We start from the raw sequence: 14,899 nt of genomic DNA, 5'->3' as shown, positions 1-14,899 counted from the left end.
AAATTAAGAAGTACCTTAGTTTGTGTAATATGGAGGTAGTAATAATAAACATTCAACAGCATAGTTTAATTTTAATATTTCAGAACAATTTAATCATAATGTGAATTGATACTTGAAACCAGGACCTTTGTTTCTTTTATTTAAGCTACGCGATGGATTTACTCTCTGCCAAACTTTATAATCGGCCATCTCTCAAACTAATGATGAAAGTGGAACAGAAAATTAAGGAAAGCTATTTCTAGAATAGATTTGGTTAGAATTTATCTGTCTAGTCAACACAATCAGTCGAGATTTGAATAACATCACGCACCCATATTACTTGTTTGTCTGTTTTAATTGCGTCATTACTTACAAGTCGGATGCTGAGGACACTACAATGGTCCGTTCTACTCAAGTAAGTAGTCATTCTCCCACCTGTTACTTATAATACCATATTAGACAACGGTTTGATTGCATAAACGCTCTGTTAACATTCAATTCTAAATTTTTTGTAAAAATTATACAAAAAAGTTAAACTTTTCATATAGTTGGGTACAAATTTCTGAATCATAAATATTTTTAAAATCTGTTAAAGTTTTGTAAGATTATTTTCTTTCCTGTAAAATAATTTCATTATGTATATCATGCATTATTATATGTGTGCATGCATTAGTACATGCATTATTATATATGCAAATTATATTTTGGACAAATACGTAGATTTCTATAGTTTGGTCATCAGCATATGATCACCATGTTTCAATAAAATTCGGTGTCAAAATATTGTATTGTGATAATCATGATTTTGGGTTTAACGTCTTATTCAATTAGATTTTTGAATGTATTTAAACATTTACTCACTCATACATAGCAGTTATATTGTACAATTAATTTGTATTATTAACTTTCTGAGTTACATAGTAAACAATTGTCCTGCACAAAAATATCACACACATCCAAAATACAGGCAAAAACTTCACTTCCTGTAACTGATAAGATTGTATTGCTCTTTCAACTGTGACAAAATAGTTTTAATTTGATGACTAGAGAAAACGCATAGGTTTAGTCAAATTTATTTAAATGCAAATTTCTGTTTCAGCGTTTTTTTAAGTAATAGTAATAAATTATCTAAAATATTTAGAATACATTATCAACACAAAGTGTTATTTTATTATGAATTAGTTAATGTCCACGATTAATCTGTCTGTAATACTGTGTATTTTACATCGACATTGTTATTGTACTTATTGTACACGTATTCTTTGATCCGTATACCACATGCCCGTCTTTCCTTTTTAGTGAAAGCTTATATTTGTAGTAGCCTGACTGACACTTAGTATTAGTGAAGTTAAGAAAATAATGTTTTATTTACCACACATGCGTATTTTAGACATCAAGCTTAAAGAAGGTTAACTCATTATTTAGATACAATTTCAAAATATCTTCACTTATTTCAGTAAAGTGCAAGGGCAAAATAAAATTTTTACAGTATGTAAAAATATTTACTTAACATTAAAAGGTAGGAGTACGCCACGTTACGTGTAGCAGGTTCGAGTAATAAATATATAAACACGTATTTATCGACAGTAGCAGTTAATGACATGCTGCTCCTGGGCATCCATGAAATTGCCCAAATTTTACTGACGCATCGACTTTTGCCAGTGTTGGTTTTATTGGAAGGTATAAACCAGCCAGAAGGTAACCATCCTGAGGTTTTAACGTTGAAAATGGTTATCTTTGGATTTGGCTGTTTTTAACAATTTGGACGGAAGCTTATCTAATAAGTATTCAATATTAACTACCCATATTATTTATTCATTTATATTTAAATTTAATTATGTGCGTCTGATAATCCTTGAAATATCTTGAAACCTCTTAATATTCTCTTTTATCTCTCTATTTATCTATCTTGGACAATTAAATTCTATTTTGTTACGTTTCTATGTGAGATGAAAATAATTGTTGTAGATGCTAATGATAATGTCAGAGAAATATAAAAACTTATACTCTACAGACTTCATATATGCGGAACTCCAGTTCTCCTTCTCTAAAAGAGCTCCAAATTTATCTCTATTTCGTTCGCTATGTGTTGTTATAAACTGTTTATATTGTTGCTATATTAACTGAATAGACTGTGACAGTGAAGAAAGCACACTTCTTCATGATCAGAAAGGCAGGTTGGGAGAATTTCGAAGTAGTAGTTTGATTCAGAAATGATAGAAAATTGATATCAATACAAAATCTTCCAGTTGCATATTTTCTTCTTATTCCGTTAAATTAAAGTTAGACATTAAAGTGACGCAACGGATTGGTTATTATATTGTAGGATATTGACATTTAAGTCCCCCGCAATTACAATTTGATTCTTCTCTTTGGCTAATATAAAAAGTACTATGTCCAGTTTCTCCAGAAAAAGACCAAGCAAGCCATTCGGAAATCTATAGATACACAAAAACTTGGAATGGAAATTGGCGTCAATTCAGCGTGAACTTCACGTATTCGTGTGGCTCTCAATGTCCCTCTGGCGCACGATGTATTTGGTAATTTTAGCTGGAATAAAGAAAATTTTGTGAATGTTACACAAGTTATAATTTAATTGTGGGTTTTAATACACAGATAGTATCTGTGCTGCTCTACTTTCATTGTACTGACATTGTTCATAGGTATCCCCACTACCGGGCATTCTACTGATAGTCTAGTCGATGTTTTCACTTGGCAAACATTTTCAATACCTACATGTATCAAAGCAAATATTTTCACAGCAGTTTGATTTAAACGAGAAAGCACAATGGATCATGTTTCTCCAGGTAATTAAAATTATGTTATTAGTGTACGAAGCTATAATTAAATTATTTATTGGGTTTTATTGCTTCACAGAACTAAAGTGTTATTAACGCTTAACAATCTTACATAAAAAAAATAGTTTTGTTATACCTCCCTATGTTTCCCGACAAAACGTTTAAGCTCGTATTTTAGAGCATAGAATTTTTTGTTGCAGATTTTTGTGGATGGCTCAAAACTTGTTTTATGAAGAGACAGATATCTAAGTGAAAAAATTAAACAGTTTGGCAAGAAATATTTTTGTATTGGGTACATATTTGATTTACGCCTAAAACTATGGTCTTCTTTTACTTAATTGACATTTACATATGTAGTAAAAAATAACAAATTTTAGTCTTGAAATTTAATTTAACAATTTGATTACTCTTAAAAATCAGTGGACAAACAAGTGTAATAGTTCAGTGCGGCTTCCTTTAGTAAATTGCTCGTTAACAATTTGCCGTAAAAACTATACTATCGTTTTTTAAAGACAAAAATATCCATTATTACACGTAGCGTGGATCATATGCACAATGGAATATGTACACTAATTTTATATAAAGTACCATAGAGGGAGAGGATGATACAGATATACAAAATGTAAAATCAAGATCTGAGCCTGTCCAATACACGTTTATCATGCCACTATTGAGATATTTTATATTTATATGGTCTTATATGTATAAATAATATTCACTATATATAACGTTATTATTGTTTTTACTTGTGTTCAATATGTTCAGAAACTTTAAAAGATCTCACCAATTCTTTAATAAACAGCTTACTGCTGTGCTATAATCTTAATACACAGTAATTTTATTTACATATTTATTTCAATATTGGCATACTTGTTAGAAAACTAAATATACGGATTATTACAATTATTCTTGTTTTGAGTATAAAATTCATTCATTCACCCGTTAAAAACTATATAAAGAGTATAATCATACTCAAAAATTACAATTCTTCTTGTAGTACACAATCTATCTAAATGTTCTTCCAAAGATACTTCCTCAATCTTTCTTACAAATCTTAATAAAAACTGTAATTACTATTTAAATTTACTTTTAAAATATTGAATATTAAGATTTAAATTGCTTGAAAATTAAAATTAAAAGTTGATAAAATTGCAACAAATATTACAATATATCAAAACCTATACAATATACTGAAAAAGTCAAAATTTGAAAAGTTTAAGATATCCGAATAGTAAAGTTCCAAAAATTTAAAAGCCTCAAAAACGTTAAAAACTAATCTAAAGGTCCCCTGATACCAAACAGTTACGTTACACATTTACTAACATTAACTTCTTACTTTAATATCTTAAATGTTCCAGACTCTCTCATTACCAGGAAGACTTATTTTTTTACTATACACTGCAGACATTAAAATACTATGATGTAATGGAATCAGGCGGCATGATGACTATTAAAAGTACAGTCCAACGAGGTGCTCACTTTTAATAAATAATTAGATATTTCACGGTTCTATCATACAATGAGCCTGATACCAAAAAAGAGACCTATTCATGGACCAAATTTCACTAAAAATTTAACTCCACGGTTCATAATTCTCACCACACAAAGCGGGAATAAGTATGACATCCTAAAACATGTAAACACACAAACGTATATAAAATCCAAAATATTATCTTACACTTTCACACTTTACAAATATATTCCTTATTTGCTATGAAAAGTCTCTGAATGATTCCATGCAGTTCGTAAGCAGGCTCCAACGCACATCCAGATCGTAGCTGCAGGTGCTGCACGGAAGCGTAGGTGGTGTTACCTTCCCTCCTCCCTGTTGTTACTAGAAGACGGGCTGAGCTGTCTGCTGTCAGTCATCACTGGACAGCTAGGCTACTTATCTTTCTGTCTCTTTCTGACACTCTCTCTATTTAACAATTGCAGCCGGTGTGTATTGTTGTCAGGGTGTATTTTATAAGGGCACAAGTTTAGCAGGTGGGGAGTGAGAATATTTAGACTTGTATAATTTTTATTTATTGGCAATAAACAAAAAATACATTTATCTTCTTCGCCTGGTATTTAGTTGCACGAGACATAAGAATTATTATATTTTGACCTTATTATTTAATGTAATATATTTGTTTGTATATCTCTTGCATATCGTCAGACAATATAATTAATCCTTACCTGCAAAACAAATACATACGAAATATCATAATTGTATTATATATTATGGAATTCATACCAAATATTGTTCATGAAGTCCCTTTTTACTTTTTCTGTTTAAATTGTGACAAATGGGCTTTCTTGATGACACTCATTTCATTCAAATCTTAAATTATATATCTCGCTACCGTTAGTTTGTAAATATTTTTGTTAGGACCACAGAACATATTACACATTTTTTGCTTGAAACTTATCAACCGATTTACTTGAAGAGTTTTTCATTATGCTGTTTACACTCCCGATACAGAAAAGGTGTTTACTTTAATCCTCCTTGTAAACACATGTATTATTATTTTCTTGGTTATATGTCTTTAACTGAACAACGGGCTTTTGAAAACGTTCGCTACCATTTGATTTGAACACGTCACTCTGTACCAAATCGTTTACTTCCCATAAGTTTTGATCCCAAAGTTTAACAAATTTCCGAACATAAATATGTGTGCTGTACACTGCTTAACTTCAGAGGTCGTAGAATTTATTGTCAATTGTAACTCAGTTAAATACTGAATCCACTTTGTTTGATCATTTGCAGTATAGTAGTTATTAGTAGTATAGTTTAGTATTTTAACATTTGTTTTGAAACTTGAAATTGTCTTTCACTTATTTTAGACAAAAAATGGTGATAAATTTATGTGTAATGCCCTTGCCAAACAGAAAGTTCGACACTACAAAAACACTGCGCTTTGTCATTTACCAATGTTTTACAATATGAATTGTTCTGAAACACAATCTTATCCAACATTGTAATAATTGACTTAATCTTCGCATCCCTTAACGGATACAAGAAAACTTACTTACTATGGTCATGCAAAATTATTAATACATTTTTTTCCTTTTGGACGATCCTGTCGATAACTCAAAAAAGTCAACGTAAAATTTGTCCATAAGCTTATGTGACACTTCAGATACTAGCTAACCCTGATATGTGAGTCTTGTTTTCGCAGAGGCACACGCCTCACAAATTTCTACTCTAACAATGATTTCTGTCGTATTGAAACTCCTTCAGACACCACTTATCTTCGTTTCTGTCCTTATTTTCAAACACTTTGGGATAAATAGTCTTTGGATCTCAAATATTTAATCGTAAATGGTAATCTTGAAATAGTAGCTTCCCAGCTTCCTAGCTTTACCAACTTAGGACAAGTACTCAGTAACCATGCCAGTACGCCGGCGTCAGTGATTAAAGTAAACGGTTGAACCTCCAAGTCTTCCTAAATTTATTTACTGTCATTTTACGTGTAGAAGCTTATTTGTCTGGGTTTGTTAGTGATCTGACAGTTCCCACTTTATATTAGGAATATTTCGCACATTTTTAACAAACCTAAAACCTAATCAATCGCTAAACAAAAGATTCCACTAGTTTTTTGCGTATTTTGGTTAATGTTAAGCGGCAGCCACTTTGAATTTTTAAATATTTCATACATTAGTACCATAAAAATGCTAAAAATAGTTAAATAAACTATTGCAATGTGTTTCAATGTAATATTTGAAATAGCTACTGCCAGCTTCACACGGCTGTAAACGTTACCTTCTACAACAATTCCGCTATATTTATCTTATGTAAACATTTTACCAAGATAATAATTTCACAATCACTTGCCGTAGTACATATAATGTTAATAGCAACAATGTATAAACGTCATGTTATCATTACCTTGTACATATCTTTGCATATTAACGACATTGAGCTTTCTGTGCACAATAATACCGAGTGATGGGCATTAAATGTGGCTGCAAGGACTGAAAATCTTACCTTCTTAGTTATATCCGTGTTTATATTTCTCGCAGCCGGCACAGATAACGTCCGTTTCCAGTGATGGTTCGGAAGTTCTCGGTATTTCAATCGTGGCGGTTAACTGCTTGACACTCTTCCCTGTTGGTAACAAACCTTCGCTACATGTCCTGTTTTATTACAAATAAACACGTCAGATCCGATTTGGTGACGTGTTGTGAGGTTATGACGTCAACTTGTTTTTGAGGTTATGTTCACCCGTGCCATGAGGTTGTTTGCTTTGTTTGTATTTTGGAAACTGGATCTCTACAGCTGACACTCAGCGTAGAACCTATTCTCCTCATAACTTACATTCTTTTCGTGAATACACGTATTCTACAGATCAGCGTGGGTTGGCACAGAATACAAGTCTAGCTAACACTCATAGAGAAATTCCCAGTAATTACCGTTAGCCCCTCCTGGGCATAGTAGCAGCCTAGCATTTTGCCTTATGCTATGAATGTAACAATTTAAACTCTTACCATTCGACCACGGCTGGTTATTCCTGGTTCAACTCTCTTGGAGTCTAATAGGTATAAAATAGTCCAGAATTGCCTTTGCAACTCACTAAAATTATTAAAACTCGCCTTAAATTCCAGCAACTTATGGTATAGATTCTGTTAATATATCCAAGGCTAATATTTATAATTTCACCAAAGCTCATTCGGTCTCGTCTATCATTTTTATCATGACTTCCAAATAGCTTAAAACTTCAACTACTAACTTTCATTCCATCTGCAACCCTGAACAAGTTTTAGTTACTGTTCTACTGGGTTTGGATTCGCAACCTCGCATGACACTTTCAGGAGGAACCATTTGACCAACTGACTCCACAAACTAATTCATTTAATCTGCTGAAGATTTATATTTGCAATCTCTTCCTCCATACTATTATTCAACAAACTTCGTACAAGCGCAATTCTGTCTACCTCACTAACTTCAAGTCTTTGAATTTTTACGGTAAAATCATCTAAGCTGGTTTGCATATTTGAAATTAAGTTTGCAGAATAACACTTCCATAATATGTACAACTCTTCAATACCTCTACTCGCAAGACTAGATGTTAATATTATGTACTAGTAGTTACTATAAAGGTTTAAGTACACTGTGGCAGTTTTTAAAATGAATCCTTTCGTCTGTGTTTGCAGGTAATACATTGAAGACAGTACAAATTAATCAGCAAAATTGTATGCAGTACTATGTTATGCAGACTGACATAGTGATGGTAATACTAAGCTGGTAACAAGGATGGTAAAGTGTCTATCCAGAGGATTGGTCAACCAATATATCGCTGGCGCATCAGGTGGGTAAACCAAAGATTCCAATCATTGTACAAACTACAACGAATTCTTTTATAGTTCAATTTATCTCAAAGAAGTTTTTTTATTTTAAAATTAATTAATAAACGTAGCATCTGTTTGTCTAATATACAGGGTGTAAAAAATGTCCCGCACGGGCTCCATAATTCTCGAACGATTACAGGTAAAGCAATTTACTGCACCTATAAATGTACTTTTTGAAGTAACTACCATATTTTTGACATGTCATAAGAATGGCCGCAAGGAGTCAGAAGGAAATCTTAAATCAGAGCACAGGTCGAGTAGTACATCAAATTAAAGGTGCTTATCAGCAAAGTACAACGCCACAATTCCGATCTCAAAGGATTCACTCTTTAAAAGTTATACTGATTTAAAGTTTGAAACATTTACAATTTAGGTACTGTTTTAGATGGTTTAATATTCTTGCTTTGGCTCAAGTTGTGAAAGTTAAACTTAGTAAATGAATACTGGACTTAATAAATAGTTTTTAAGGTAATATAAATGTAATGGAGAATAGTCTAAAATGAAAGTTATTATAAGCTTAGCTCCATTATAAAGGGGATGTTGTGAACCCTTTGAGGTCGGATTTGCGGCATTGTACTCTATTAATAAAGACCTTTAATTTTATGTTCTACTCGACCTATGCTCTATTTTAGATTTTCTTCTGACCCCTTGGGGGCCATTCCCTTGACATTACAAAAAATAGTAGTTACTTCATAAAGTAGATTTATAGGTACAGTGATGATGTACCAAGTTTTATTGCTTTAATCGTTCGGAAGTTACCAAGCGAGTACCGGACTTTATTACACCCTGTATATATTAATACAATAATGTTATACCATAAATTTCATAAATACCCACAGCTGATTTCCTTTTAAACATAACGTAGCTATGGTGAGAAGGAATAATTCAATGTCAGTTTAACTGCAGGAAGGTGAAATGGAGCTAAACTCAACATTCACATTGAATCAACCCTTCCCACCATAGCTACGGGATATATAGAAGACTCAATTGCTCTGCCGTGTTCAGAGATCGTGTCTAAAACATCATATTACACTAAATTGTGCACCTGATGAGACAATGAGAATACCTCTTCATCTCGATTACACTTAATTTGGTAGTTTAGGTGTCTGTGACGTCAAAAGTATGCAAAGACTTCGTTTTGAGCTTCTTCGTAACCGATTGTTTTTGGATGTCTTCATGACTAGAATCAGGAATCAAGTTTTAGTCAGATTCCAGACGCTACATTATGGTTTATTTTTCTTAGCATTAAAGTAGCATTTAATCTTAGTCAATATCTTAAATTTTCAAATTAAACTTTTCCACAAATATTTCTTAACTAGGTAACTTGATTTATAGCTTTATATAAAGTTTAGTATATAACATTACCCCTTCGAAGTATGGCCAGAATTTCGTATGAGAGATATTTTCAATGAACTAATTCAATTATACAGTATTATTGATTTTGCCAATACCAATTCAAACAGCAAATTAATGTATTCATTTTCTTTATTATTCAATACCCACATAAAATTGGAGAATGTAAGTAATAAATTTTAATTTGTGTTTTTATATTTAGGGGATTGGTCACAACGAAGATAAATCAAACTTATCTTTGATATACGTAAAAAATAAAGCAATTTACGGTTAATGACTAGAAATTCTGTAATACCGGAGTATATGGAGTTGTACCACTAATCAATGAATCGTAACGTACACAAAATATTTATTTCAATCGCTCTGGCGTTCTGCACTGTACGTTGCAATTTTTTACAAAGCATTAAATGATCACTCTAACAATCATATAACTATTTACAAATTATCGCTTTATTAATATTTACATTGTTAAAAATTATTAATTTTTAGCGCATAAAAATGTAGTGCCCAAATCAGGAATTGAAACAGGTCCTCATATTATTGATGGATGCCAACCAATGAAACAAGCTACTAGATGCATTAATTACTTATTCATCAATGCCCTGAGGGCATCAAACAACTGAATGAAACAAAAAAAATCAAAACTTGACTAAAACATTTTCTTGTGGCAAAGGCATTTTACTCGACTGATGAGTTCATCATGGGCCGCTGGGATGAACATTTTTGAAATAAACAAAAATTACAACACCTATAGTTCTGATACATACAATAATTGTATTGCATTGTATATATTTACATTGACGAGCATCATTTATCTGATGTAGTTATGTACTTTATATAGTTACGTTGACGCATGCTATGCAATATTGTAATTGTTTCACCCACTAAAGAATATTATTATATTATCAAATAATATTACCGTTAATTGTTTTATTTCTGAAATTGCCTGAAACTATTAGTTTTATGCTCATAGTATATAATATTTACGTAATGTACGGTAAATTACCACTTTATCTATTTTTTTTATTTATATCCAGTGATTAACACGGCTTATTCTATTTCAGCATGCCTCAGCGTCGTGAACTCCGCCGCTTGTTACGGATGGGTCACACCTATCCTAGACAACATACTGGGACCTGACAGTGTGATTCCTATGACTGAGGAGGAAGCGTCTCTGGCGATCTCTATTTCTGAACTTCCAGGTCTAATAGTTCCACTGCCTATTGGATTCTTGTCCAACTACATAGGCCGCAAACCCGTCCTTTTGGCCTCTGGGCCTCTCTTCATCATCAGCTGGCTCATGATCGTCCTCTGGCCATCGATGGCAATGCTCATGGTCGCTCGGATCATTCAAGGCATCGCTGTCAGTCTGGCGTTCACAGCAGCACCAGTCTACTTGGGCGAAATTGCGAGTGACTCTTTCAGGGGAAACATAACAAGTATATTCTTCAACTGTTGGTGGCTCGGATATCTTGTGGAATATGCGGTTGGTCCTTACCTTAGTTTTATCCCCTTCACGTACTTTACACTTGCCTTAAACGTGCCTTTTCTAGTTTTATTTTTTTGGCAACTCGATAGCCCCTATTATTACATGATGAAGGGCAACGAAGAAAAGGCACTGGAATCGTTGCAATGGTTTAGGGACTCTACTCCTGAAGGACTGAAAGAGGAACTAGAAAAAATAAAACTGAGCAGTGAGGATCTCAAGAAGTCGCTCAGTATGTGGGACATTGTAGCTACTCCAGAAGACAGGAAAGCACTCATGTTACTAATGTCCCTGACGGCTGTCAGACTTTTAAGTGGTGCTGGCTCGCTTTTAGTTTATGCTACTAACATATTTGATCACACTCCTAATTGTTTAATATCATCTGATAATGCTACCATAATGTTTGGAACTGTTATGTTAATTGGAGGTTGCATTAGTTCATTTACGTCCGACTCGCTTGGAAGAAGACCTCTTTTAATGATATCTTGCATTGGCTCTTTTATTTGCCAATTATTTACAGGAATTTATTATTATTTGTTGTTCAATACTTCTTGGGATGTGTCTGGTTACAGTTGGATAGCCGTAGCTTTAATTATATTATATTCAGGATTATGTTCCTTTGGAATGTTTCCAGTTTGTGCTGCGTACACATCAGAACTGTTTACTTCTAATACCAGAGGCATAGCTTCTAGCCTTAGTACCATTAATGCTAATGGAGTGTCATTCATTGCTCTTGTGGCGTACCAACCAACTACTGACTTTTTGGGACTTTACGCCAATTTTATTATTTATGCAGTGATCGTTTTTGTTGGAGGCATTTACTTTTATTTCGCGGCACCAGAAACAAAAGGGAAATCATTTCATGAAATTAGAACAGAACTGTGTGCAAACACGTCGTAACTTTTGTCAATTAATAATATAAGATCTGTTAAATACTACAGAATTTTTCTGATGGTAACACACTACATTAATCAGTGATGCGTGTAACGTTCAATATTCAAAATCCATTATGGTTATTTATAAAAAATTATAGTGTTTCTGATAAGACCGATAAAATGTCTGATCATCTCTTACTGCTGTGCAATTTTCATCATAGAGTACAAAAAGATGGAGCCAATATGCATTGTATAAATACACAAGCCTTTTTTTTCGTAAACAGGATAAAATTTGGCTCATCAGAAAAATCGAAATAGGAAGGAAGCGAAATTATTAAAAGATATTTTACAAATTAAATTTGACATTTAAAACCAACTATCAGACATACAATAGTATAGTTACTAAGCAAAAGCCAACTAATCTGAATATGACCCAGTGGTGTAACTACCGAAGGATGAGGGGAATAGAGACCCCCTCCTCAGCACCAAGAGATCTAAAAATCTAAATATAATAATCGTATGACCTCAATCCAACTTGCCTGAAATGCAACAGTTGAATGTTATGCCTTGGATTAGGATTATATAATAATTCCAAACTTAGGTGTAAGCCTACTCAATTTTATTCCGTACCACACAGGATGATATATTCTTGAATCATATTCACCCCCCACCCACTGTCTCCAAAGCGAAATCGTAGTAACGTCACTGATACAAATTGAAAGTTTCTGTGTTTAGTTTATATTGAGATTATAATAGCCCACATTGAATCTCTCAAGGTCAATTGGACTAGCCTCAAGGTGGAATAAAAATGCCAAGTTTGGTGCGTATATATGAGCATCATGTAATATTCAATGGCACTAGAATTAACTTAAGGAGGAATTATTTTTAGTCAGTAAGTAATAATTTTAAGTATTACATTGATCCTTTGGTACAAAATACTCCCGTAAAATATCTCAATATTGTTACACCATCCTATATAGATATTTATAAAAACCCCAAATTTAAATTTATGACGATAGAAAAACTGCCAACGTTAAGAAATAAATGTGATATTATTATAAGGAATTATATAAAATGCTTATCTGATCAGATAGTGCGTAATTAGTGGCAATATATTTAAATTGTATTTAATTATAGTTTATAGCATAAGGAATTAAATCTGTTACATAATAAGTATATACCAGGGAAATACAAATAAGTTGGGAAATCAGTGCAAGTGGGTCTTAATCGACTAAAACTCATCCATAATTATAATATTGCGCTCTGTATGACCACTATATTCAAACAAAACATACTTAGAATTGTAAATATTATGCAATATCTAGGAATAATTTTAAAAATTTTCAAGATAGGAAGAAACGTTACTTTAGTTTGAATTTTGATTTTGGCCGATCAAATAATAAAAATGAAAATACTCGTATATTTAAGTCACAATAAAAAGTAAAGGTTTAATACATTCATTAAATCTTGCTGTGACTTTGAATATATTTTTAGCGAATAGTTTTGTGGAAATATAATACTAGTAACGATTTATAGTTAGATCATAATATAACTTGTATGAAATAATTTATTTTTGCTATAGTCTCTTTTAAGTTGTCTGTAGTTTTAGATTTTGTCAACTATATCTAGTTAATTGTTTTTGTGAGTAATCGTTGATAGTTATGTTTTAACTTTTACATTTTTACGCTATATTTTTAATTGGTTTGGATTGGTAATTTTACTTTTCAAAACCAATTAAACGATTCTAGATTGTTAATTTGAGTGTCATTATGATACGAACCATATTATTACAAGCCGGGACATTTGGCTTTACTTATTAATAATGTAAAGAAATCTCAATTTATCATTGTAATACTAGAGTTATGACTAGAAACTAGTCTTCTATACTCATGTGGAGTTTAAACAATATAAGTGTATTAAACAATATAAGTGTATTAAACAACTGTTTATCTGACATAAGCCAGACTTGCAATTATATGCCTCGTACTATATTAATATTACTAAATGTAAACATACTATGTACCGTTAACGAATACACTAATAAATGTATCGTAAGTTAAATAAACTTGTTTTAGAAGTAATAATTAAATCTATTGATAGTTATTAGAAAATATTATTATCAATACTATAAATTACGCAGATTGACTTATTGCAGATAACTGATGACATAAAAGATGTTTAACAGTGTTAGGACTTTATTTAATGTTAATAGTATTTTTGTAATCATAATTTATTCTGCACCTCCTGCTACATATTAATGTTAATGATAATGTTTATGATGATTTTATTCATTAAATGGCAAGCTAGATATTTCTAGTACAGCCAGGGTGCTTTACGAGTACAAAGTCATTATTTTTGTTTTTTACTCTACGCTGATGACGTGCAACTACGTGTTCATTACGGTAATGATAAAATTAATGAAAGCAAATAGTGATTTGCCTACTCTTTATCAGTTGTGTAAATACGATAAAAGTGTAAATACACATTCACTGAAATTTCAAAATTATTAAATAATATTTATAAGAACGCAATTTGTCAGATAATAAATAATAACTGATAATAATAAATAAATTAATAAATAAAAATAATTAGTAAAATATTAAATTATGAGATTATTTTACGAATTCACGAGTTTGGATTATGACTAACTTTCCATGGACTCAGATAGTAAATTATCTATTTAATAGACCATATAGATAGTCGTACCAATCTTAAAATATGTGTTTCATTCATTATTTTACAAAAAATTACCGGTCATACATATTTTTTCTAATTATCGATTATGCTATGTCTTGCTATATACTGTGACTGTAATGATGGATTGACTATGGCTGATGAAGATTATATAGAGAAGAGAATTTATTAAATGTTATATATCCCGAAAACTTTCATGCTTTTAACCTAACGTGTTGACCTATTCATAAAGTTTGTATAAACGGCAGTAGACTGATTTAATTTCAATAAAGATTGAATAAAAATGGTCCTTGCTCCAGTTCGAATCCCGACAGAGCAACTACTTTTTGTTATGCGTTATTGAAATTATAAACACAAGTAGATATGGATAAGAGGGTTCAAAC

General features: G+C 31.9%; 1 protein-coding gene across 2 annotated transcripts; it reads left to right on the top strand.

Moving 5' to 3' along the window:
* The first annotated feature begins 293 nt into the window (after positions 1-293).
* Positions 294-13,207, top strand: LOC124360121 (facilitated trehalose transporter Tret1-like). 2 transcript variants are annotated; one of them, XM_046813456.1, is made up of 3 exons: positions 294-394; positions 7,914-8,068; positions 10,526-13,207. In XM_046813456.1, exons 2-3 carry the CDS (start codon positions 8,014-8,016, stop codon positions 11,845-11,847), a joined length of 1,377 nt encoding a protein of 458 aa, XP_046669412.1. In that variant the 5' UTR covers positions 294-394; positions 7,914-8,013; the 3' UTR covers positions 11,848-13,207. The 2 variants fall into 2 exon arrangements, with proteins under 2 accessions (XP_046669412.1, XP_046669413.1); XM_046813457.1 differs by lacking the exon at positions 294-394 and adding an exon at positions 2,649-2,786.
* The last annotated feature ends 1,692 nt before the right edge of the window (positions 13,208-14,899 follow it).

This window comes from Homalodisca vitripennis, chromosome 4 (genome assembly GCF_021130785.1).
Source record: "Homalodisca vitripennis isolate AUS2020 chromosome 4, UT_GWSS_2.1, whole genome shotgun sequence".
Lineage (NCBI taxonomy): Eukaryota > Metazoa > Arthropoda > Insecta > Hemiptera > Cicadellidae > Homalodisca > Homalodisca vitripennis.
The sequence above is the reverse complement of the archived record's forward strand: the minus strand, read 5'-3'. Positions and strand labels throughout refer to the sequence as shown.